At 39.5% G+C, this 24,242-nt stretch overlaps 1 protein-coding gene and 1 long non-coding RNA gene across 2 annotated transcripts in view; both read right to left on the reverse strand.

Moving 5' to 3' along the window:
* The window catches only part of LOC143177524 (icarapin-like), a 58,570-nt gene extending 40,229 nt beyond the window's left edge, over positions 1–18,341 (reverse strand). Inside the window, exon 1 of the mRNA XM_076375478.1 lies at positions 18,088–18,341. Coding sequence (XP_076231593.1) covers positions 18,088–18,151 — 64 coding nt within the window. The 5' untranslated portion in view covers positions 18,152–18,341. The remainder of the gene's footprint in view (positions 1–18,087) is intronic.
* On the reverse strand, positions 17,307–18,061 carry LOC143177526 (uncharacterized). Its single transcript, XR_013001583.1, has 2 exons — positions 17,572–18,061; positions 17,307–17,495 (listed from the first exon to the last, which is right to left on the reverse strand). It is a non-coding gene; the product is annotated as an uncharacterized LOC143177526 (long non-coding RNA).
* Positions 18,342–24,242: the final 5,901 nt, after the last annotated feature.

Raw genomic sequence — 24,242 nt, forward strand, 5'->3', positions numbered from 1 at the left:
CCCTCTGCTGCCTTATAGTCTTGATAATGTGTCTACAGCCCACTCGACGAGGAACATTACGCAGAAACGCGAATAATGATATACAGGATGTTTAGCTACAGGTGGGAGACAATTTGAGGGCTGATTTTAAATGAAAACCATAGAAGAGGAACTTCACAAATTTACCTTTTTTTGGTGGTCAATTATTTTTATAAATGTATAGGAAAATAACTTGACAAGTTCAAGTGAAACAAGAGAATAATATATCTACAAAAATCCATAAAAGTAAATTCAAAATTATCTTATTAAATAGATTTCAATAATTTTATAATATGCTTGCGCACAGACACACAAAATACCTAATAGGAAATTTTGAAGGTAACTCTATTCTTGGCAATTGGCGGAAAGTTATGTCAATTAAAACTGAATACCAAATATTTGAGTACTACAGAAATTGTTTAACGTGATACATATAGGTAGTGACATCTAGCTTTGGGTCATTTAGTCACCAAGGAGGTCCACCGTTTCAGGGTTAAAGGAGTCCTCAACTATCACGAAATATTTACTGCCTTCACGAATATTTCACAGCAATGGATTTGCAATTCAATTATATACACAGATAAATAAACTATATTTCCTGTCGCTGTTTTAGGTTGGTTGCCTGTCAAATACAATTTCATTATTCTTGTTCCCCGTCTTATTTTGACGTCTAGAATCATCCCTCTAAATTCTCTTCACCGATTATCGAGTATCCTGTATTATCAGTGAGGCTTCGTAGGCATAATCGCTGGGAATTAGGCTCCTCGGACAGGGATTGAATATTCTACGTATCGACGAAGAAAATTTACGCTGACTGACCTCGACGCTTTGAAATCGAAGAGGCTTTGTTAACGTCACTGAGAGTCTGATCGTCGAAGAGGGATCTGGGTACAAAGGGGTTGAATAATTTAGAGGCGGAAGAAAACGCTCGAGCGGTATGAGTTCGTAAGTAGATAAAAGTTGGCGAAGATTAATTTACAGTGTTTTGTTCTGATAATGTAGTTAGTACCTGGATACTTTGTGCAAAGATTTAGCTCTCTGTGCCTGAGTGTTAATTGTAAGACTAAATTCTTACTTTGATCTTGGGAAGCCTGAAGGAGGACTAAATGTTCACAGGCTATTAGCTAATTTATGGCTAACTTCTTTTCATAAAGTAACTTGTATGCAGAACCAATGTGTAATTCGTTTTTGCTTCAAAGGAATTATTGTTTTCAGTAGTAAATAAAGGAAGTAGATATTTAAAAAAATTGTGCTTATTTTTTTGGATTTAGAGGTGGTTTTCAATCTTCCAAGATTTAAGATATGAAATTCTAAGTACGAAATTGTGACTCCTATGAACGTGTACATGAGTTGGAACATTATAAAGTGTATAAAGCTACTGCAGGGATATAGTGAAAGGTCTGAAGAAACAATTGGCTCTGAGCCCTGAAAAGAGGTACACAAATACTCCAGTTCTTGGTATAATGCTCCATTGTTGCCTAAGGCTGCTTATGATTTTGTAATCCATGTATTTATCTTCAATATCAAGCTGCAGAACGCGATGGTTAATTACTTGCTAATCCAAATTACAGTGGTTTCCTAACAAGTGTTTTTAGTGCTGCTCACCTAGACATAAACTGTTCACTGATCTTTAATACACACGTTTCAGGAGTTTATATATCCCTAATGATTGCGAGAAAATTTCTGCAAAAAAAATTGTAGTCAGTTTATTTTACTCTATTCTCATTTCGTAAATTCTTTTACTCTATTCTCAGTACCAAAAATTTTGCAGTGTATGAAAAAAATATTTAATTCCAGGGGAATCATGCCATTTCATAGTCTGAGCCACGTGTAATAAATTAGAAATCACCCGCGGAAAATTAGACTTTTTATCTCGAGATCGCAGTGCATAGTACAGTAACGAATTGGCTCAACGAAGAAACAATGGGGACGAAAAGAGGGAGATAATAGAGGGACGAGATTCGTGATTGGTTCCAAATGAATTTCCAACTAACCAATTCAATCCCGATCTCCACGTGCGATATGCACTCGACTATTCATAATTACTCGATAGTTAGCGGCCACAGGGGTCGAAGTTTATGGCTTCGCAACTACCTGGTAATTGGATTGTCTGTCGACTGACCGAACGCTTCTATAATTCTTTGTGCACCACGTAGAATCGAAATAACGATTGTGCCGAGCGTTGACGCTACTTATTCTACTTTGTCAGAATTTCCAACTTCCTTTCAACTGCTGACTCAGTTCTACGAATCTGATCTCGTATCAGATACTGCGGTTTCATTCACTATTGGTGGTCTGTGGACTTGAGATATTACTAATTATCTTGGATACGCTCTTCGTAGTCTTTCTTGAGGAATTTGAGAATTTCTTAATTTTCAGGTGTTCAAATATTCAGATATTCAAGTATTCAAATATTCAGGCAATCCAACATTCAGATTCCACAATATATTCAGGTATCACAATATTCAGGTACTTCAACACTCAGGTACCTTATATATATTTAGGTACTCCAACAGATTCAGGTGCCCAAACATTCAGGTACTCCATTATTCGGGTACTCCATTATTCAGGTACTTCAACATTCAGCTAACACAATATTCAGGTACTTCAACACGTCTAGGTACTTCAGCACTCAGGTACCTTAATATATTTAGGTACTCCAACAGATTCAGGTGCCCAAATATTCAGGTACTCCATTATTCGGGTACTCCATTATTCAGGTACTTCAACATTCAGCTACCACAATATTCAGGTACTTCAACACGTCTAGGTACTTCAGCACTCAGGTACCTTAATATATTTAAATACTCCAACAGATTCAGGTGCTCAATTATTCAGGTACCCCAGTATATTCATGTATTCGACTATTCAGACACTAAAATATTCAAATTTGTGAAAAAGCAAAACACTCAGACCAACCTCAATCCTCAATATATCGCACCCAATTTACACTCCCTAATACTTGACTTAATAATGAAAGTAGGAGAATGTGAAAGCGTGAACGTAGGCCTTGAGGATCCACCTCATACTTAAGTCGGCCGAACAGCAAGTCGCAAATGAACATCCGAAATTATCCGATCGATTTCGAGGATTTTTTTCACCGTTCCTCGACCGATGAAGCCATTTCAAGTATTACTTGGATAATCGAGCACACTGTTTAAAAAGACAAGCTCCAGCTGGGCTCGAATCTCAAATATCTCGGGTATCTCGAGTGCTTGAACAGCTCTACTCGTTACCGAGCACCAAAGAGGCCACCCGATGTCGATCGGCAAAATTAGCCGCGCTTTCTGCCATTCGACGATCTCGTTACGGCTTTATTTAACCAATCGTTCTTGCAACACTGTTACAATGTCCCGTCTTGGGCGCAAATCGAAGCGTTAATATGAGAAGTTTCGCGTGAAAAGTTTCACGAAATTCCATTACGCTGAAAACTTTTCACGCCTTATTAAGATCCTGTTAGAGGAACAGAACGTTTTAAGGATAGTTTTAGCCTTCCCTCTTCTATACCTTTCTTCCTCTCTCTTCCCTCGCTCTCTCCCTCTTTCTACTGTTAGCTACAAAACACGCGACGTTCCGTTCCTCAACGGACGTTTAATATCGCATTATAACGTAGTTTACGACATATTTTGAGGATAACGCTGAGATATTTCCCGCTCGAAATGCAGTTAGGCGCACCAAGCCCCCCACCGACGCTGTTGTTTCGCGCGATGCGACATTATTCGTAATAAAATGTGTCCTGCAATTATATTACGGCTCCCAGTGATTCATTACTAACAGGTAGTTGGCAGCTTTAATTTGGAATTCAGACATGTTGTACTTGCTGTCGCTTTGTCTCTCAAAGACGAGCATTACCTACCTAAGTATGTGTTCTGTTCTTAACGATTTTGGAGGGTGGAACATTAACTGTGAATTGCAGTGGTGATTATATGTGATGTTATGATAGCGTTAGAGATATTATCGTACTAAATGTTTGATGAATATTTGAAAGTTTAAATGGAAGATTTGAATGTTTGAAAGCTTGAATAGTTGTAGTATTAGGAACATAAAATTGTACTTTGGTCGTAATTTCTGCAAGCTACGTAATGATGGGAATACACTCTCTGTGCTTCAAGAAATAACATATTCATATATTTATGTCGATATTATTGCAAAGGCTAGTTACGCAGACGATTTTACGTAACATACGATGCGCAGAATTTGTTGTATACATGTAATCCCGTAAGTCTGCTTAAATTGCTATTCAACTCCAAACTGATGCTCGAAATTCAACCATTGCGATACAACTTGTACGCAAACGTTATTTTATTAGGTTCGTCGTATGAAACATCTGATGCTGTTTCAAGCTGAGTCGCTCTTGTCTTCTCCATGAAATAATTTTCCTAATTAAATACGAGAATAATTTGTCAAAGTTAAACTATAAGTGAACCTTTATCTACGATTATTTGAAGAAAAGTGTCCGAAGAAATCTAATAAATAACGAAAACAAGAAAAGAAAGTTGAAAATGTAACATATTGCAATTACTTCTGAAATTTACAAAAAAAGAGTCACAGATTTTCTTTTAACATCTTCTTTGATGAATCTCCGCAGCGTTACATTATATTATGATATCTTTCAACAAAGTTAGATCATCCTACATTCTTATCACTTTATCCAACAATTCACTTTCTGTTTATCTTATCACCTGCAGTCGTCAGTCTTATATCAGAGTCGTTTGTTCAATGACGTTCCTATTGCATTGTGTACCTAATTAGTATGATGACTCAGAACAGGTATAGATTATTTCTGATAAAACTGAGTTTCCTCGGCAACTGAAAAACACGAGACTTTTTATCAGATTGCTTAACAATGCTGACAAATAAATCCCTCGGATGTTTACATGCCCCAGATCTGCGTTACTTTCCGATCGCCGCAATTCCCCCTCGGATCTGTATTCCATTTCAATCGCGACATCATCGCGGCAGCAAGGGTTTATCGATTTTCAAAAACGTGCCCCTGCAGCTTCGACTTAAATGCAAGTTGCACGTTCCCGTAGTTCCAAGGTGAGACGAAAGTTCAATCCTAACACGTCCCGTCGAGCGATACATCGCAACTTATCTGGGACACGAGCCGCCAGTATTTCGCAGATGTAAGTATCTCATGTCCTGTTGAGTACAGAGTATTGTCCTCGAGGAGTTTACAGAATTATAAATCCTCGGCAAAGTCGGCTCCGTGTTGAAGCTACTATCCTGAATGCTTATGTAACTTCTGCCCTTTTTTTCGACCATGAAAAAACAAATTCTCCACTTGTTTGGTATCGAAATGAAATCTCTTAATACTATTTCTTCAAGTAATTCTAAATTTCCAAGTTCTTCAATTTCCAACCCGTGAATTGTCCAATTTTCCACTTTTTTAACTGTCGAATTTTCCAAGTTTCCAGATATGCAAACTATAAATTCTTAATTATTCTTATCTTCCAGTTTCAAACTTCCAAAATTTTTCGAAACTCTGAAGTTATCATACATTCAAATTCCGTTGCAATTTCTTGTTTCCAATTCCTATCACTCTGTATTATAGCTCCAGAAGCTGAGTGAAGGTGATTCTACCTCGATAGGATAAGGGGTAGCTTTTTGAAAAATATGAGTCTACTTCGTCGATGTTCGACGACCTCAATCTTCGTGGATAACGAGAAGGGGATATGACAAAGTACAGGTGCAAGCAGTCCTTAAGAGCAAATGTCGCGAATAACTGGCTGGAATAAGGTTCCAAGTGATTCCAGTCGAGGATTGCAACGACAACTTCGGATCGAACGATATAACCAAACGAGAAAGCCTGCTATCGCTGATCCTGTCCAAGTGTCAGAAACATTTCACCCTGATAGTTCGACTAATTTCCTCCAGCTACGTCGGTTCGACGTTCGACGATCGAGTCTCAAGAATTCCCGAGATTGTTCCTTAAATCTGTCGGGGAACCTCAATCAATTGATGCTCAACTTCACAGTTTCTCGATCGTCTGACAATAAGTGTTATCTGACTCAGGAATCTTTATTGTGAAATGCGTCAGAACTATCGTAGATACATCAACTTGTCAGTAGTTCACCTTGGGTCTCCAAAACATTTCTGACTACTTTTTTTATTATTAACTAGCACTACTACTTTATCAATATTACTAATCATGCAATGATCCTCAATGATATTGAAGCTACTTAAATTCTGACCCTGGCGATCCCCTCGTTTTGATTCCAACATGCATTAAGGGTGTACATATTCAATGTTGAATCGTTATAAGCTCCTTGTTATATTCTCTATACATTGAAATTATTTGATTACCTACTGCCTCCTCTTATTATTACTAAACATTACTATTACTCGATCAATGTTACTAACCATACACTTAGATAACACCAAATACAGTTATCAGTGACCTGTCTGTGAAGACATGTCCTTCGTCATAAACTTGTCAATAGTTAACCTTAGGCTTCCAAAACATCGCTACCTCTTCTCTTTATTACTAATCACTATTATTGAGTAATAATTGAGTAATCACTATCACTGATCACGTCCTAGCCCCCAATACTCTCAACATTCCCATCACATTCTCAAGCTCCATAAACAACTCTCCGCCTCCCACCTGGAAAACACTGTCCATGCCCTCATATGGTTAAGTAACGACCCAGAGTATTGAACTCTAACGATTACATAGGTGACAGGATAAGCTATCTGAAAGATACGGCTATCTTATCGTCCCCCATCCTAGCTGCTCGCTATCGCGTGTCCCGAGAGTTCCCATAATCATAAACTCAATCGTTGATAATGTGGCTGATCATCGTGAACTAAACTGACCCTCCTAGAGAGCCATCCGCCTGGCCGAAGCGTTGGTACTAGCGATGGGAGCTCAAATCTCACCTTTGAAGAGATTTAAAGTTTAAGACTATGAAGATTCGAATCACTTGGAGCATGATTCGTAGTCTAAAACTCGTAAATTCTAGAAAGACAACTTGAGTTTTCAAAGTTTTTTAGTACCTTATGTTAATAGTACTGATTAGACAGAAATGCAGATTGGAAATGCTTTTGAGATAGTGAATTATTACCCACTGCTCAAGACTTATTAAAACACGCGAGATTTAGAAAACTATCAAAACTTTTAGGGTACCAAAACTTCTGAGACTTTGAAGACTCGCGACCTATCAAAATTCAAGATCCAAGATTTATCTACATTTTCAGGAGCTCTAAGCTTCGAAACATGAGAAACAAGTGACTCGAATTTTTCGTCATGTACGAGATACTTCAGAAATACATGTCAATACTTTAGAAGCTGAATCTGTGCACTAAAATAAGCCAAAAATGGTATATGAGCACATGTCCTATATACCTTACTTCTGAAAGAAGAAAATGTTCGAAATGTCCACTTCAACACACATTACTGCCTACCTTACAATTAGCATCGAGTGTCGTACTCGCTCGAAAATATCAGGTATTCCTCGAATAATCTCAAATCCCCTTTGTATCCTTTGCTGCAGTTCGTGCACATTATTCACTTGCACTGAATACCCCATAAATTTTAAATGGCCCCAAAGGTAAAAAACTAATGGGTGACGGACATTTCCGAGTGTTTTTTTTAATCATCCATAACTCGAGAACAAAGGTATGTAGGACACATGTTCATATAACATTTTTTACTTATCTCAGTATGCAGATTCAGCTCCTGAAGTACAGACACATATCTCCGAAACACCCTATATACAGATTCCAAGCGTTCCACTGTATCATTTCCAAGCATGTGGGACATTTTAGGAGACTAGGTTCTACACACAAAGACAACAAAAAAAGTTCAAGTCTTGAAGAAACTATCACACCACACGCAACATAAAATAGCACATAATTTAAAAGACCAAGCGTTTCCAGTCATATATGCACATGAACTTTCTTCGTTGTCTTCATGTCAAGAATGTACTCTCGAAAAATACCCCGCGCGTTTGGAAGCACCCTGTATACAGACTCGAAGTCTTCCAGTTGCCATCGCTAGCTGGCAGAGCCAGGCCGAGCGCGTTAGTGAAGTTGACCCAAAGGACGGCAAACGGATGCGGCTATCATCGGTGGGGAAAAAGCACGGCGGGTCGAGGCAAAGTGTAGGGGGTGTATCCCCCTTTTTTCATTTAAATTACTTAAAGGCGGTAGTGCCGCGACGCGGCTGGCATACCTAATGGCCGCATATTGTGCGCTGCCACTGCCACTCAAGGCGAGCCGAACACGCCGACTACACTGCGTCAACGGGGCTCGGGGCCCGACTGTTCTCGACAGGAAAATAATACGAGTTGGTCATAATCCGTGGCCGCGGTTCCTGCGCGGATATAGGCGGCTGTACACGACGGTGGAAGCTACAACGAGAAACGACGTGCATATACAGGGTGTGCAGATACAGCCTTCGATACTTTAAGGGGTGATAGGAGATCCAGGTTGAAGCAGGAAATGTCTTGTAACATGGTGTGATTTAGTCTCGTTTTGCGTTAATATTGATTGAGACTTCTTTCTTCTTGTATTTTTAATGAGCGATCAGAACTCGAGTTCTCTGAGCTGATTTGTTAATCTAGGATCTTACGTATGTTACATGACGTGATGAGATGATCCCTCTTCTTTAGTGAGGGGATCCTATGCCTTTGAGATCAGATGCCTAGCCTGGAAGTTAACGCGTCTATGTGCTAAATAAATAATTAGAGAATTTTGGGATTCTACAGATGCATTGAGGAGAAGAGATAGGGAGGAAAAGTCTTGATATATTTTCTTGTATTTCTTATATTTTATTACTTTCATAGAACTTCAAATCTCCGCGATCCATTTCCTACAGACATCTCGGATTTTTAAAACTTCGTGAAAGTTAAGCCGTAAGAGATACAGCAAAATGTATGAAGTCTGTTTTGCTTTATTTCTGTTCTTCAGTGCATCAGTAGTACTACAGAATTTTCTGATTTAGTTTAGCATGTAGGCAAATTAATTTTGCTGCGTTATTGTAGGAAAATGAAAATAGATGGGATACTACGTCATAGGATATTTTGTGGTCCAATTTGGATGTCCTGCCACCTCTTGAAAAATCGAAGGCTGTATTTGTTACACCCTATATGTACGTGGATACACAGGCACACATACGGTGTCGAGCAAGCACACACAGGTAATACCGCAAGCTGGCGTAACCGTTTATTCCCGCGCACGATGCGCGACGAGAGCAAATGTACTTGTACCCCGTGGAAATATTTTATTAGCCAATTGGAAATAGGGATTGAATCTTCGACCACGGTGGGTTTAATCGTGCAATGCTTGATCAAGTCTTTTGCTGATATTTGGAGGTCTGTGTGGGCTGTGTTTATGATGCTAGTTTTAAGTCTAGTTTAGCTAGTTTTAGTCTTTGGGATCTTTGTTTTGGAATGATTGCGGGTTTTAAGTATGGAGGAACAAATGGATTTAGTGAGAAACAATCGGGAGAAATTGGCTTTCTGTGTTATAGTAGGGTGATTGGGAAGTGGGAATTATTTAGTCACTGTACCTACTGATATCGTTTAAAATCAAGTTTTAAATATTGAAATTTCGAGTTATTCAACTTTTAAATATCCTTTTAAAGACTTCGAGCACCTCAGAACTCGAGTACCCCAGAGACCTCTTGTACCTATATCAAAGACCTTACCTACCCCAAAAATGTCATGTACCCCAGAGGCCTCGTGTACCTCAGAGACCTCGAGTACCCTAGAGACCTCGTGTACCCCAGAGACCTCGAATATTCCAGTCTGTGTATACTCAACTTTTGAATATTAAGATTTCGAACACTCAACCTTTGGAGACAGATTTGGAGTACTAACATTTTCGATAACTTTTGAATAGGTACTAACAATATCGAATATTCCACTTCTGAATAATGAGATCTGGAATATTCAACTTTAAATTTGAACGAAGGGAAAGCTTGTATAACGTCATAAAATACAAAATTGTACAAATGTCTTATGAAATTTCTAACAGAGTCTGTAGGAAGTTCATTCGATAGATAATGTTAAATATTAAAAAGCGATTTAATTTTTAACGAGGATTGCCAAACTTTCGAGATCAGTTAAAAGTCAGAGACACCAAGCGCCGCGACTACAATCTGCATCCATTACCTAACGACTCATTGTGCGAATGTTGAATGGACTGAAGGCTGATTCCCACTGTCCGTCTAGCTGGCGCCAGACAACGACCAGTAGTTCATCAAAACATTCCTCAATGAGTTTTGCAGATGATAATATTCATGTATCGTGCGTCACTCTTCCGTGTGATGACCTCAGATTCTTCTGCTGGGTAACTAGTAGACGGTCAACAGTGCTGAAGGAAATCTGTTAGACGATCAAAGCTTTTTCTTTGAATTTCATGGACTCTAGGGGGACAAAGGGATTCAAGTTTGAGCTGGAAGCTATGAATTTGATGACATCCTTATGCTAAGTTTTTGGGTAATAGAAAAAAGGAAGCTAGCGAATGAGGCTATTATATGCAATCTCATCTTGGTCCTTCCAGCCATAACTAGAATGTCCAATCTGGCAAACGTTTATGGTTAAGGATGTGGATCTCTTCAGCAAATCCTTACCCTCATTTCACTTCAACTCATTGTCATAAATAACTGGCGACCTCTGTCACATTCTATCGTAGATTGAAAGTGCTTGTTACATTCATTACAGTTTTGGTCGTGTCGAAAATCAGTAGTAAGGGATTAAAAGATTCGTACAGAAACAGAGCCATATGTAAAAAGCATTACATTTTCGAATTTTTAAATTTTCAAGTGGATTTGTGCTCGAATCTTTAAATAGCCAAGTCATTGGATATTTGAATCCTTAAATACTCAAACCTTTAAAACATAATTTTTAAATATTCAGAATTGGAAATATTCAACTTTTAAAATATGTCAATATTTAACTATTCAAATTTTCTTACATTTAAGCAGTAAAATGTATCTATTCACTCTAAATCCTTAAATATTTAAACATTTAAATTTTCACGTTACCAAGACACTTCAAATGGTTGCTGCTGCTCCAATCCCTCAACAGGTAATTCTATTTACCATCTCTACAGCAAAACTCCTTTCACCGAAACTACAAAAACTCTAACAATTCCAATTCTCATTCTAATCCCCCTAACAATTCCCTCTTCAAAGTATAGTTCAAGGACTCGGCAAACAACTCTGAACAAACAGACCTATCATACAGAATCACCTGCAAATCTCTCCAAAGAACAATCTATATCCCTCGCTAAAGCGCATCATCCTTCTAAAACGTTGCGGTATCTAACGAGCAATTGTTTGCAAAATAGGGCCGCGATGATCATCATTGAGAAGATTAAAACGCAAGATTCACGGCAGCAGACAGCTGGCAGGTACCGTGCGCGTTCACCGTCGCTGCACATTATTTCATCGCGGCAGATTATTAAGTTCGCAGATAGGCGAGGAGAGCAAAGGTACGCACGCGTACAATAAACCAAGCAACTGAGCGTGACACGAAACTACACGGTGATGCGCAAACATCCATTTATGTTCGCAACGGATGCGTAAATACAAGCTGCCGAGGGGAGCAGAGGCATTATAGGCAGAGGAGGAAAGTTCGGCGTTCCCTCTGCATGGAAAAAAGATGGAAAAAGGAAAGAGAAGAAAGAGGAGAGGATACACGAAGCAGACAGGCTCGATATGCTGGATAAACTAATTAATGATCGAACGACGTCGGAAGTAATTAGTCACGTATCCTATTCACGGACATAATTAAACTTCGGCTAGAGAGTACGCGGTGTAAACTAATTTATATACGCGCACGCGATCCCGCACAATTGGGAGATGTCAAACAAACTGCGACCCTGTTGCCACGGATTTGCGAAAAAGAAATCGCGATTTGAGGCGGCCAATGCGAAATTGCCGGCCCCATGATCGATCAGGGACTGGGAATCGAATGTTCGGGGTGGAAATGAAACCCCTTTGACGTGGCGTGGGTGGTGAGGATAAGTGGGGATTCGATGTTTCGGGTACTAACAATGAAAATATATTTCGAAGAGTGGAGTGGAGCTTTTTAATGAACCTTAATCGGATTTAATATGCAGAAATAATGAAAGTCCTTTGCTCTGTGGCGGAGAGTTTGAAGAATGTAGCAGGTGGAAAGAAATTATTTTGATTGAAGAAGATGGGACAGAGTACCTACTTTTTGATGTGTGATTACATACTGAATTTAAAGCGATACAGGTTTGGAATTATTCATATTCTCTTAGAATGCAGAAGACGAAAGGCAAATTTATTTGTCGAATAAAATACAACACGAATTGCATTTTTATATCACTTATCGTTTTTTGTATTAAGTGCTCTAGTGTGATTCATGGTTTAATATATTTGAACTACATGTAAGTATGTATGCTATTGCGCAAGAAATGTTAATTAAGAATACATGGTGGATTTTCAAAGTTATCCAGCTTTAAGTGTTAAATAGCAAGTAGTTAGAATGTTAAACGAGTGTCAGTCGACGAAATGCTGTAAACGCTGCGATAACATGCAATTGCGAGTGTCTAGTACTGGGACACAAACGCCATGCATATTTCGTCCAGTAATTGCGTTGCAACTACGTGGATGCATAGATCAGAAACTTGTAAGCGCACAGTATTAAGAGAAATGGTGTAACCGGCGAGAATCCAAGGTAAGCTTCGGTAACCACAGCAATAAGTTCCCGAGCCACTTCCGGCCACGGTGAATCATCGAAGGATCGTACAATAAACGTGCTAACAATTGACTGTAATATTCGTGTATCTACTGAACTTTGTATTAACCAGAATACGACACGGTCTACAAATTAATTTGAATATTTTATGACTCATGAACACTTGGATATATTCAGCGAAAACATTGTGGCTCGAAAACAGGAAATTCGAGAATTTTCAAGTGTTAATTCTATCATAAAACAGTTCAATTTTTACTTGATAAAATATTCAATTTACAAATACTCGCCTTTAAAATTCTCAAATTTTGAATAACGAAATTTCAAGTATGTACTCAATTCTTAGATATTAAGAGTTCCAAATATTCTAGTAAGGGTTTCAAATATTCTATTTCTGAGAACTCAGTATTCGAATACTTCAATTTTGTATATTCATACTTCAAATATCTAAATTATAACTGCAACCGAACACCTCTTTGCTAACCATAACACAAATCACGTAAACGACAGTCCAGCAAAGCACGTCACTAACCACAGATTAGCAAAGTTTACACAAAGTCACAATTATTTAATTGAAGCACAAACGCTAATAGAAAGAAAACTCCTAATCCCCCTTTCATGTACTCGCTCCCACTAAATTTACAATTATCCACGAAGCAACCCCCTCTCATTTATCCTCACAGCCACGTTCCCTCGTTCAACCCTCGTCCCTCTCCTGAAAATTGTCCCCAGAGCTAAACGAGAGCCGTTCGAAGTCGAAGAAAACGGGAACAGAGCTGAGCACAGTTTACGCTCGCTATAATAGTTACCGGTATAGCACGTCGTTCGCACCACTACACGAATCTTTATCGCCGTCGGTCGTTGGCAACAGTACGACCTATATTTGCGGAATAATCGGGGGTATTCGAGGAACTCGGGGCACGCGCAACAAATCTTGACCTACGCTAGGAAACTTGGACGAAAACTGCGAGGAGAGAAGGCGATCGACCACGAAGAAAATTCGCGCTACCGATCATCGGAGAACTGAAGCAGCGATGGTTGATCGAGCTCCTCGGACTCGCTGCAATTCTGCACTGCTGCTAATCGGTCAAGTCCAGCTACGGACGAATTTCACGCCAAAGTTGCGAGACTTTCCAAGAACTGTCCTCCCCCCTTCTGTCTCGCGTGCAATCAAAACGCGCTTTTCGACGTCGAAACTCTCGAATTCCTTTCACGATATGCGCTTAACGATATTGCAGCTAATGGGTTCCGCGTGTTTCGCAATCCTTATGCAAAAAATGTCACAATCGAGCAGTGGCTCGAGGGAACAAGCATATTGTGAAACATGATAAAGCGACCCACAATGGTTGGCGTTCGAGAACAAGTAGAGATTGCTTTTTGAATGGTAAATTGCTCGTTCTGAGTGGTTTTCTTTAAATTGCCAATTAGCCGCAGACAGTTTTCGAGGAGAGATAAAGGTAAATTAAATTGGTTGGATGGGTTTAGAAGATGTAGTCACTGTTTAGTTTTGAGTAGCCTAGTGATTCTAAGACGGTGTAATAATTAATTTACTAACTGTAAGTATTATTAGACTTGATGAATGGAATTTAGACGAAGCTAGGCGTGCGTTTTGCGTGATTATCACGTTGCTCTTCGTTGCAGGAAATTAACTGTTATTGATCATTAGCCAGAAGTGTTCTAACATGTAGCTAGTTTAAATGACGTGGTGATTTAAATAAAGGAAAAGTATATAGATGAATTCAGCAGTGTAGAAGAGAAAAGGTGATATAAACCTGAATATCAGTTACACGTAATGTATGACTTAAATAGTTAGCGTTAATTGAGCTCGTTACGAGCTGTAACGAAGCACCTCATTTGCGTCATATATCGCACGGGTGAGGAAAAGATCTAGAACTACACGATTTCAACTAAAAAATGGACTCATGTTTTGATGCACGTCGTGAACTGTATAGATTGAAACATATTCATCGAATAGTTCAATCTAACCTATCTAACGCACTGGAGCTTTCAGATTATTGAGCATCATAAAGCCACGAATCCGCTTTAAATGTCGATGCTTCGTTTCGGGCATTCAATTTTTTACGTAGATTGAGATAACTTTTTTTATTCAAAGTGACAGTAGGTAACATTTCAGCTATAAATTAAATCTAAATTTCCCGAAATAGCTCTATTCCAGGCACTGAATTTTTTAGGAAGACTGAGACGTCTCGTTTTGTATCAACACTGAGATTAGCTGAAATTTTAATCTAGAATTTTTTTTTAGCGGCTCTATTTCAAGCACTGAATTTTTTACCCAACTTGAGATAACTTTTTTATCAGAACTGAGAATAATTAAAATTGTTGGCGACACGCTGCTTGGAAAATTCTAATCTACTTGCACACGTCATTTTTTAGAGTATCTCTATGTCAAACACTGCATTTTTTACGTAGCATGAGAATTTTTTTCCACTAAAATAAAGCAGCTAGAATAGGGAAATACTTCACTTTTTACGAACATTATAATAATCCCTTTTACCTCCTTGGGAATAGCAAAAATCACCATAAATTAAATATAATTATTATTCAATATTCAACTAATATTATCACATCCGCTGGCGAGCTAAAACGTGTGACTACCTCAAACTGCCAACAACAAAGCTCCCATTGCACGAACATAGATCCCTCACGCGATAGTGCGTGATCGGTTACTGGCGAAAAATCCTCACCACGCGTTACCGCGTAATCGGCAGCGAAGCTACAGTAAAAAGTGCACGAGTCAGACTCATCAAAGTACGGCAAGGGGTTAATTTTATTCGTACAATAGGAACCTACTCAAGTACAAACTACTCCAAATACAATGTCTATAACTGTATAATCACATTTATTTTCCTGCTTTCCCGAAAAATCCCAAAAAGAGGCTTGGGTCAGTTTGGCTTCCAGGTGAAGAATGCTAAAAGTAATCAAGTCCTATAAAAAGTACTATTCGTGTCTTATGAGAAGTCCCCTGAAACACATTACGAGCAATGCATTCGAGGATACTTCTCATGGGACAGGAACGGTAACTCCAGGCCAATATCGGCGAAGATTTGAACCATTCCACTCTAATTTATGCGCGATTTTAAGATGCCGGGCGCGGGAATTATACCGCAGTGGAAATAAAGCAGACATATGCCAATTGGCAATTTTCCCGCTTACTTAGCACGGACAGGAGGAAGTGGTACTTGCGCATACGACCACACCGCGTACAACTTTCCGCATAAAACTGCATAAAACAACGGCAAGCCGGCAGCATCTCTTGATTTGCGAAGTTTTATAGCAAAGATGGCTTTGCTCCGCTATGAAAATACCACCCTTCCTCCCCCTCAACCCCTGCACCCCGAGCAGAGAAGTTAAGCACGTTTACAAATATACGCGAAGCGCCTATGGTTTCCAGAAGTAAGAAGGTTAGCACCAGCCAACAGCGCGGAACGTTCCCGAGCTATTTATTATAAGCAAACCTGGGGCTTCTTTCGATATGCATGTATTTATCAGGTGTTATCTGTGCATAAGCAACGTGTTTCATGTTTATTAAATGCTTCGGGAAGGTTCTAAAAATGTATGACATTCGATGGGAAGGTGAGCAAACAGTCGTAAAAATGTGTGTATAGGGTGGCCCTGAGAGAGAGAAATGGCTTGTAGAAGTTTGGTTCGTGATATGACGATGTACTAGGTGGAGATTTGTGTTTTTTCAGGTGTCTTCTTCTTTTATTTTGAGGTACAATTGTTGACAATTCTGTAAGAAGAATAATGGTGTTTATTAGGATGCAGATTGTGACGGAGCGTGCAGTTATAGGAGATTACAAGCCATGAAGATTTTTAAGTAAATTGTTTTGTGAAATGTCAAGCATGGGATGATAAGATCTCATAGTATTAGGATTTTGAATTACTAGGAGATAGCTGATTACTTAAAATAATGGATAACTTCGGAACGCAGAGACTTTGAATTATTGCGGTACGTTATTACGGGTGCCTTTTTATAAATTTATTGAAAATTTTTGTTAATATTTGTATCAACATAGCAGGAATTTTGAACGTTTAATCTTTTATCTGAAGACACCCTGTATGTATATATTTGTCTGTGTAGGATACAGTAACTTCGTCATTCTTCGACTAAATTTGTTTTGGAGCAGCATCAACTGTCGATTGTTATGATGAGTCACTCGACACCCGAACCGGTTCCTTCTCAACAGCTATTCTTAATTCTTGCGAACAAAACTCCTCAAGTATAACGTTCACTTTTCATTTCAATAAAACTTTACCACTTTGGAGAACTCGCGAAGATGAGTATACATTATTGCCCCTTTTCTAGAGACGTATGACCTCTTATTTCTCGAGATATAAGTACTCCGAGTACCCTACTTACTTCAAAAAGTTGGAAATTTGAAAATCTTAATATTTCGGAGGTTTAATAATTGAATCTTTCAAAATTCGAATTATTTGAAAGCTTCGGTATTTGAATATTTACAATATGGCACACAATAAACGTTTAAAATATTTATGTTTGAAAATCTGAATATTTGAAAGTTTGAAGATTTGAAAATTTTGTATATTTGAAATTTTGAAATTTCAAAAGTCCTGTATATTTGAAAATTTGAAAATTTGAAAATCCTAAAATTCTGTATATTTGAAAATTTAAATATTCGAAAGTTCAGTTATCTTCAAATCCCACAACAAGATACGATCACCGTGTCACACTCGCGGAGCTCTCCTCGTTAGTAAACATTAATATTTCCAGCCTTGTCTCCTATCTCCTTCGCGATCCCCGAAACCCGTTGACATAGCCTCCTGCATATCAAATAATCAAAAATAAAACCCCCCAAAAACGGGAGAAAAGAAAAACCTTATCCAAAGCTAAACGTACCGCCCACGTACGACAAACACGCGACGTGATTAACGAACGTGACTTTTCGAGCACCCTATACCCCCAATCCACGTCCACCGCCCCCGCGCGAGCACCGTGCACGCATGCTCCTTTCGCTCGAAACGGCCGTTTATTCAGCCGTCACGGGACAAGATCACGAATATGACCTTAGCAATTGCCAAGGAACAGCCGTCTCTGCCTACATTGTACTCCATTTCACGCGAAACTTTCGATCGTTACACTCGAGGCGGATCATTCGCGAAAGGATTCGAATTCGAGCGCCTGCGCAGTGGGCCGCGTACGCGTCGATCGGGGAAAAACTAATCCCAAAGGGGAATCCCAGTAGCGCAAACAACGATAACGACCGACCGACGAACGTGACCGTGGCCCATCTGTCACTCTAATTACTTCCCTAACGAATTGTCCCTTTGCCCACGCACCTCTCATACGAAATCGCTCGAAGGACGATGGCGGATCGAATAAACGTACAAAAGTGTTTTCTTTTTCTCTACTCACCAGGGAAGCTGTGTGCGCACGCGACCAAGCACGCCGCGACAAGTAGTACGCCGAAGGTTTTCATCCTCTCTCTCTCTCTCTCTTGCTTTCCACGTTCTCGAGTTAGCTAGACGCTCGGTCAAGTCTCCGCGACGATGACTCGATTACTACTGACGGGTTCGGGCCTCTGCGAACGAGACTGTCACAGAACTCGCGACGGGGATCAAGGTCACTCACTGAGGCAGCTCACTGAAAACTCGCTTGACGCTTTGCACTACGACGACTTTTGTCCCGCGCCAGTCTATATGTGCTCTCTCGCCTGACGCTCGGCCAATCGCGAGGCTTCCTGTGGGAGTCACGTGACGAGACAGTCACGTGAACCCCGTGGCGCGACACTTGACTCATAAGATGAATTTCTCGGTATTTCCTTGTGCATTGTCGCGGGGACAATGGCTGAAAATGATCAACTTTGTGAGCAGCTTTTGAGGAATTGTGTAATGAGATTGATTATGATAAGTGTAGGGAATTGGAGAGGTTTGATTGTTAAGTGATTCAGGGATTCGTGGATTCGTGAAACTGCTTCGTTTTTCTTTTGCATTTTTTTATTGTGAAGATGCACTAAAGGACATTTCATTTTACTTGAATATTTGAATCTGATATTACTATTGGATTAAAAATATTATGATATAAATGTGTGATTTTTGTATCCTTGGTTTTCTTCTGTTTTTTAAGGTCGGCAATTAAGTGATTCAGAGATTAATTTCGTTGAACTCTTCTGCTGTTTTATATTTTGAATGATCACCAACAGACATCTTCTTTTATTTGAATACTAAAATCCGATACTATTACTATATTAAGAATATTACAGTATAAAAGTACAGTATAATTACTCTTGTACAATTTCTTCTCTTCTGTTTTTCAAGTCAGACCTACTTATGTCGAAATTTCTTTTCCAATGTTTCTTGAGCTTCTTTGTCTAATTGCTTTTCATTTGGTAACATTGTAATTAACAGAATGACACCGTACTGCCTTTACAGTACACGCGTTAGACGAACAATGCCGACAGCATGGCGAACAAGCCTCTTCATTGTTCCTTGAATTCCGAGTATGCGATTTTGTCCTTGATGACTAGGTGCAAGTACTTGGTATGGATATGGTGCAATTAATAGTTTGCAAAAGGCATGAATGTAGATAGTGCTGCTTTGTGTTAAATCTGTCACGTGTTTAGCGTTTGTAGTGCATTCGAGAAACTCTGTACTATGTAATGGAATTCGGTAATTACTTACTGTACTGTAATTACTTCATCATTATTCGAATTTAGGGAAATAATTCCGTGTTATCAAATACTGAAGCACTCCCACTAGCAATTTAAAATAAAATTTCTATATCTACAATTCTATAATAGTAATATTTGCACGTTGACCACTGTAATTTCTTAAATCTGAGAACATGTTTCTCATATTAAAAATGGCTAAGTTTGACGGGATGCACAGACTTGGAAAAATTTTTTTCGGAGATGCCGTTTGCAGGAGCATAAAATATAATCCTTCCCCTTTAATATAAAAAAAAGAGCAAGTCGCTACGATTTTTTTTCGCAAAGTTACAGCTTTTTAAAGTAACCCTTACTACTTAAGGTAGTGCCAATAGTTGTGATACAGGAGAAAAATGCAAGGGTTACTTTAAAGTTCTGTAGTTTTGCGAAAAAAAATCGCAGCGACTTGCTCTTTTTTTTTAAATTGAAGGGGAAAGTTCAAATTTTATGCTCCTATGAACGGCATCTTTGAAAAAAATTTGTGCAAGACCGTGCATTCTCTCAAACTTTGCAATCTTTAGTACAACAAACATGCCCTCAGTTTTAAGGAGTTTCAGTAGTGCAAATGTATTGAACTTAAAATCGAGACATAGTAGCTTAAAGTAAAGACTTCAGGCTTCAATTTAAAAAAAAGACCACTATCCTACGACAATTTTTCGTGAAAATATTGTTAGTCAAAGTTAGCGAATTTTAGCCCCAAATTTTTCCATGCCATAATCTTTTTTATGCAGTAGATATACCATTATACGATATTATCTCTTAATTCTCAGTACAATTTTTACAAGAAAACCCCAGATACACCCTCTACTTTCATTTCTGTTCTTCTTTGATGAATACCTAGAGTGCAACTATTTTTCTCGGGTCAAACGAACATTTTTTTCTCCCAGTTCCGCTTTAATGTCGCTAAACGGTGATCTATTAGCACTCATACATCGAAACTTTGGGATCAGTAATTGAATTAGTCCCAACGCAGCCGAAAGTCGAAGAAAATAAAACTACTTTACTCCTGGCGTTCAGTTTATACCGAGAACTTTCGAGAAGCACAGCCTCCTAATTGTTCCCAGCGATAAAGACTCATTGTTATCGAGCTCCTCGCAGGGACCGCCTTTGTAGCGGGTTAATTGACGCTAGGTGTCTTATTCATAAGTCAAAGTCTCGTAACGCGGAGGAACAATTATTAACTAGCCCGAGATCATGGCGTGTCGCTGATTGCCGTAGAATGAACGTTATAATTGGTTTCGTCGCTTCCGCCTTTAAGATGTTTCCAGTTCGCGAAATACTTCCCTGTCCCCGTTAAGCGTATCACGGAAACGCGCACAGCGTGCGAGAAAATGAATCACGTGTTATTACGCCAGTCGTCGCGGTGTGTCCATGCATTCACAGAACGCGTCGTGTCGCAGCGTTTACGAGCCAGCGTAACTGGATTTCTGCCACTGATTAACAGATAACCTTGGTAATATTCCAAACGTAAACAATTTGTTTAGAGGCGCATGCCTCGGCGAGTAACGAGATAGCAAAGTCTCGTATAGTAATAAGAAAATCGTAAAACCCTCTGTACATTTGATTAGTTTCAAGAGTGCAATAAACTCCTGTTACAAGCTCGTCGCAGCACTCGCTGTATCATGAAATTATTTAGAGCAAACGAGCTTTGCTTATCGTACACTGGTACTGCGTTAGACACTCGGCTACCAGTGGGTTGTCTTCAAACGTGTGTACCTAGTCGTAAACTTGTCGGGAAGGCTATAGAGGGAAAATACTGTGTGTACACATCGCTCATTTGCTGCAATAGTGATATAACTCGAGAATTAGAGTTTTCAGGGAAATAAGATAATGGTACAGAAATGTTCTTTCTGTGCACTATGTATAATGGTGATTTAGAGACAGCGTGTTCTTCAGTTGTGTCACTGGTGCAGCAAATATGATACACGTTGAAATAACGACCAAAGATGATTAAATGCAATTGCAACTGTCTATAACGCTAGGAGTATATCAAAATAATTAATAGTTGTCACAAATATAATCAATAGGCTTCTAACACTACACCAGAAAATTACAAACGTAGTTATTAGAAACAACTGTTTTACACGTTTCAAAATGAATAAAAATTATTAAAAGCAATAAAAATCGATTAGGACGTAAAAAACGAAAGACGTAATAGTAGATAAAAGTATCGAATGTATCGAGAATGGAAAGATCACAGTTATTACGTTACTGACTATATTATCACTCAGAACTTTATTGCGTCTCACTGTTACACATATATAATATTGACTCGACGTTTATGCTACGTATTTCTAACAAACCGCTGCGCCGTGGTATTCTTTAATTAACTTTTTACAAATCCCACAAGTCACGCAAAAGAAACGCGTTAATAATACACTCTCGCCTAACTAATCATTTCGTGCGCTGGCAAATGCAGGAGTAGTGAACTGTACGTACACGCAACAACTATTTAATATCCAGGTACATAATAATCGGTAGAGATATTGTCATACGTCTAAGTGCATTTCTAATACTATTCCCAATGGAGACGCGTGCACGCAGTCGATCCATCGGATCGCGTGCAATCTACGCTGTTTCCACGCTGTAGGCTCACTGTCGAGTTTATAGTGAGGGACACGTCTCTGAGGTCAACTCGTGCATTGATAGGCCAGTGTACAACACAGTGACTGTACGTAACAACCAACCCTTGTTTGCTGTGAATCGAACCTCGCCACGTTTCAAATACCATTGCTTGAAATATTACTGAAAGTATTCTCTCAACGAAATCATTGCTTTATCTTCTAGCTGTTCCATGTTTCAAATGGAATTGTTCCATTTTATGATATAATCTTGGGAATAATCTGTCTGAAATAATTAAATTTTCAAGTTTGACTAAGGTTCCCTCATGAACTGGAGTTTATTTTGAGCGATTACAGTCGGCTTCATAAATATTATATTCACCTGCCCATGTACACCAGTTGACTCATATGTACACGAGTAAATAAAGGAAAATACATATCCATATAAAGTATTAAGTAGACAATACAGAACGTGATTATTCCTAGAAACTCATAACTATTACCGCACAGAAAACCTGAGTGGTTTATAAATTATTGAAACGCATTTCCACCTTCAACATTGTGATAAGAAAATAACGAGACGCGTAGTTCGATATTCGAAAATAAATTTCCACATTTTCCAATGATCTGATTAAAAATAACGAGCTCGATGAGCGAACCCTATCTCCAGTCATTCGAAAATGTGTTTCCAGTCGAACGAAGGCGAGGCTGCTCTCCTATTCCCAATGAATAGAGATTATCAACCGATGATCGTCCACGAGGCACCGTTCCGCTAACGACGCGGTTTCCACGAGCCACCGATCATATTGGTGTTTTTAAATGGTCGTGGAAGCAAACGGCCGACGTTTCCCAGCGGCGTGCATATGTGAGCCGTTACGTCGCACGTTAAGCGATCGTACGTCCGCGGAATACAAATGGGGAAGTGTCATTAATGCAATTGCGCGACCGCGCGCGTGCCCCTTCCCCACGCGGTGCAGTCTCGCCGCGAATTTTCGAGACGTCGCGTTTACGTTTCAAGATAATCCGCGATTATCGTCGGGAACCGTGGCAAACTATTGCGTCATAAATGCCTAGCGTTGGACTGACAAGTTAGAACCACTGTACAGTTGCCTCGCCATAGGTTCACGACTCGTTGGCGATTTCAGAGCGGAGAACACGGCTCTGGGCTAACTCGCGCGCATGGTAGCCCACTTTGGTCTTATCAAAGACGTGAGTGACAGTGCACGCAAGCGAAACTTGTTCCGTCGAAATAAGTTCAAGCTGGAGAGTATGTAGCTGAGAACTTATAACGAGGGCACTGTAGTGGTAATTTTGTGAGTTGTCGATGTTGATGGACGGGGTATACGATTAGAGAGATAAGAATTTTGAGAAGACTTGTATGAATTGTATAAATAATAATGATGTTACTTAGTGTACTGTTATTATTGACAACTTCTTGCTAGTTTGAAGGTAATTTGCCTTCGTGTTATCGCTTGTTTTTGAGTAGTACATCTCAAAAATAGCAGTACACCTCAAGTAGAATTTTTTCAAGAAATTTTCTTCACAGTCCAATTGATTCTATGCAAGATTTGCTTACTCAATTTTCCTCGTTTCTCGATCGAGCCAGAAAACCAGAATAATGGACGTCCAACGAGTCGTACGGCAAGTTCTTCATCACGTTCTCGAAAATATTGTTCAAGATGCCGCCACGTCCGCGACCTTTCTGTTCCCCGAAGCGTTCATCTCCATTACAAATTTCCTCGAATCAAAGCGGCGCGGTCCCTAGCGTAACTAATCCGCGAAAAAGAATGCAGGCCTGATTGTCCTCAATATTCCTCCAGCGTTTTGCACGAATTTGCCCCCACGAAGGAGAATGCAAAAATTGCATTCCTCTGTGCTACGTTTCGAGTAACTGGTATGAAACGCTCGCCACGAGAAGAGGCACAGGCGGACCAACAAATAGAAGTTAAGGGCAGAGAGGAACGAACCACTTCGCTGAATGAAACGAGACAAAGGGGTGAGGGATTGCCTCGTAGCTGGCGGTGCTTAAGCGAGCGAAATAAGGAATAGCACGTATCGAGTAAGCAGCCTTCGTTACGTGACAATCTGATATCTCGCGAATTGAATGGGACGCAGTCAACTCTGCGACTGCCTGTTGTCTTCAGTTGTCACGGCTATTTTCTGTAACCTTTTCCGCTTGGTGCTATAATTTTGAAAGGAGAAAATCTGACGTGAGATCTTTGGCGTTTGACAGAGACTGGTGGGACTGTGGATTAGGAATGTGGTTGAGCAAAAATTTACGATACGCTGATTTTTCTGGTATT

This window comes from Calliopsis andreniformis, chromosome 3, assembly GCF_051401765.1.
Source record: "Calliopsis andreniformis isolate RMS-2024a chromosome 3, iyCalAndr_principal, whole genome shotgun sequence".
NCBI classification, from domain to species: domain Eukaryota; kingdom Metazoa; phylum Arthropoda; class Insecta; order Hymenoptera; family Andrenidae; genus Calliopsis; species Calliopsis andreniformis.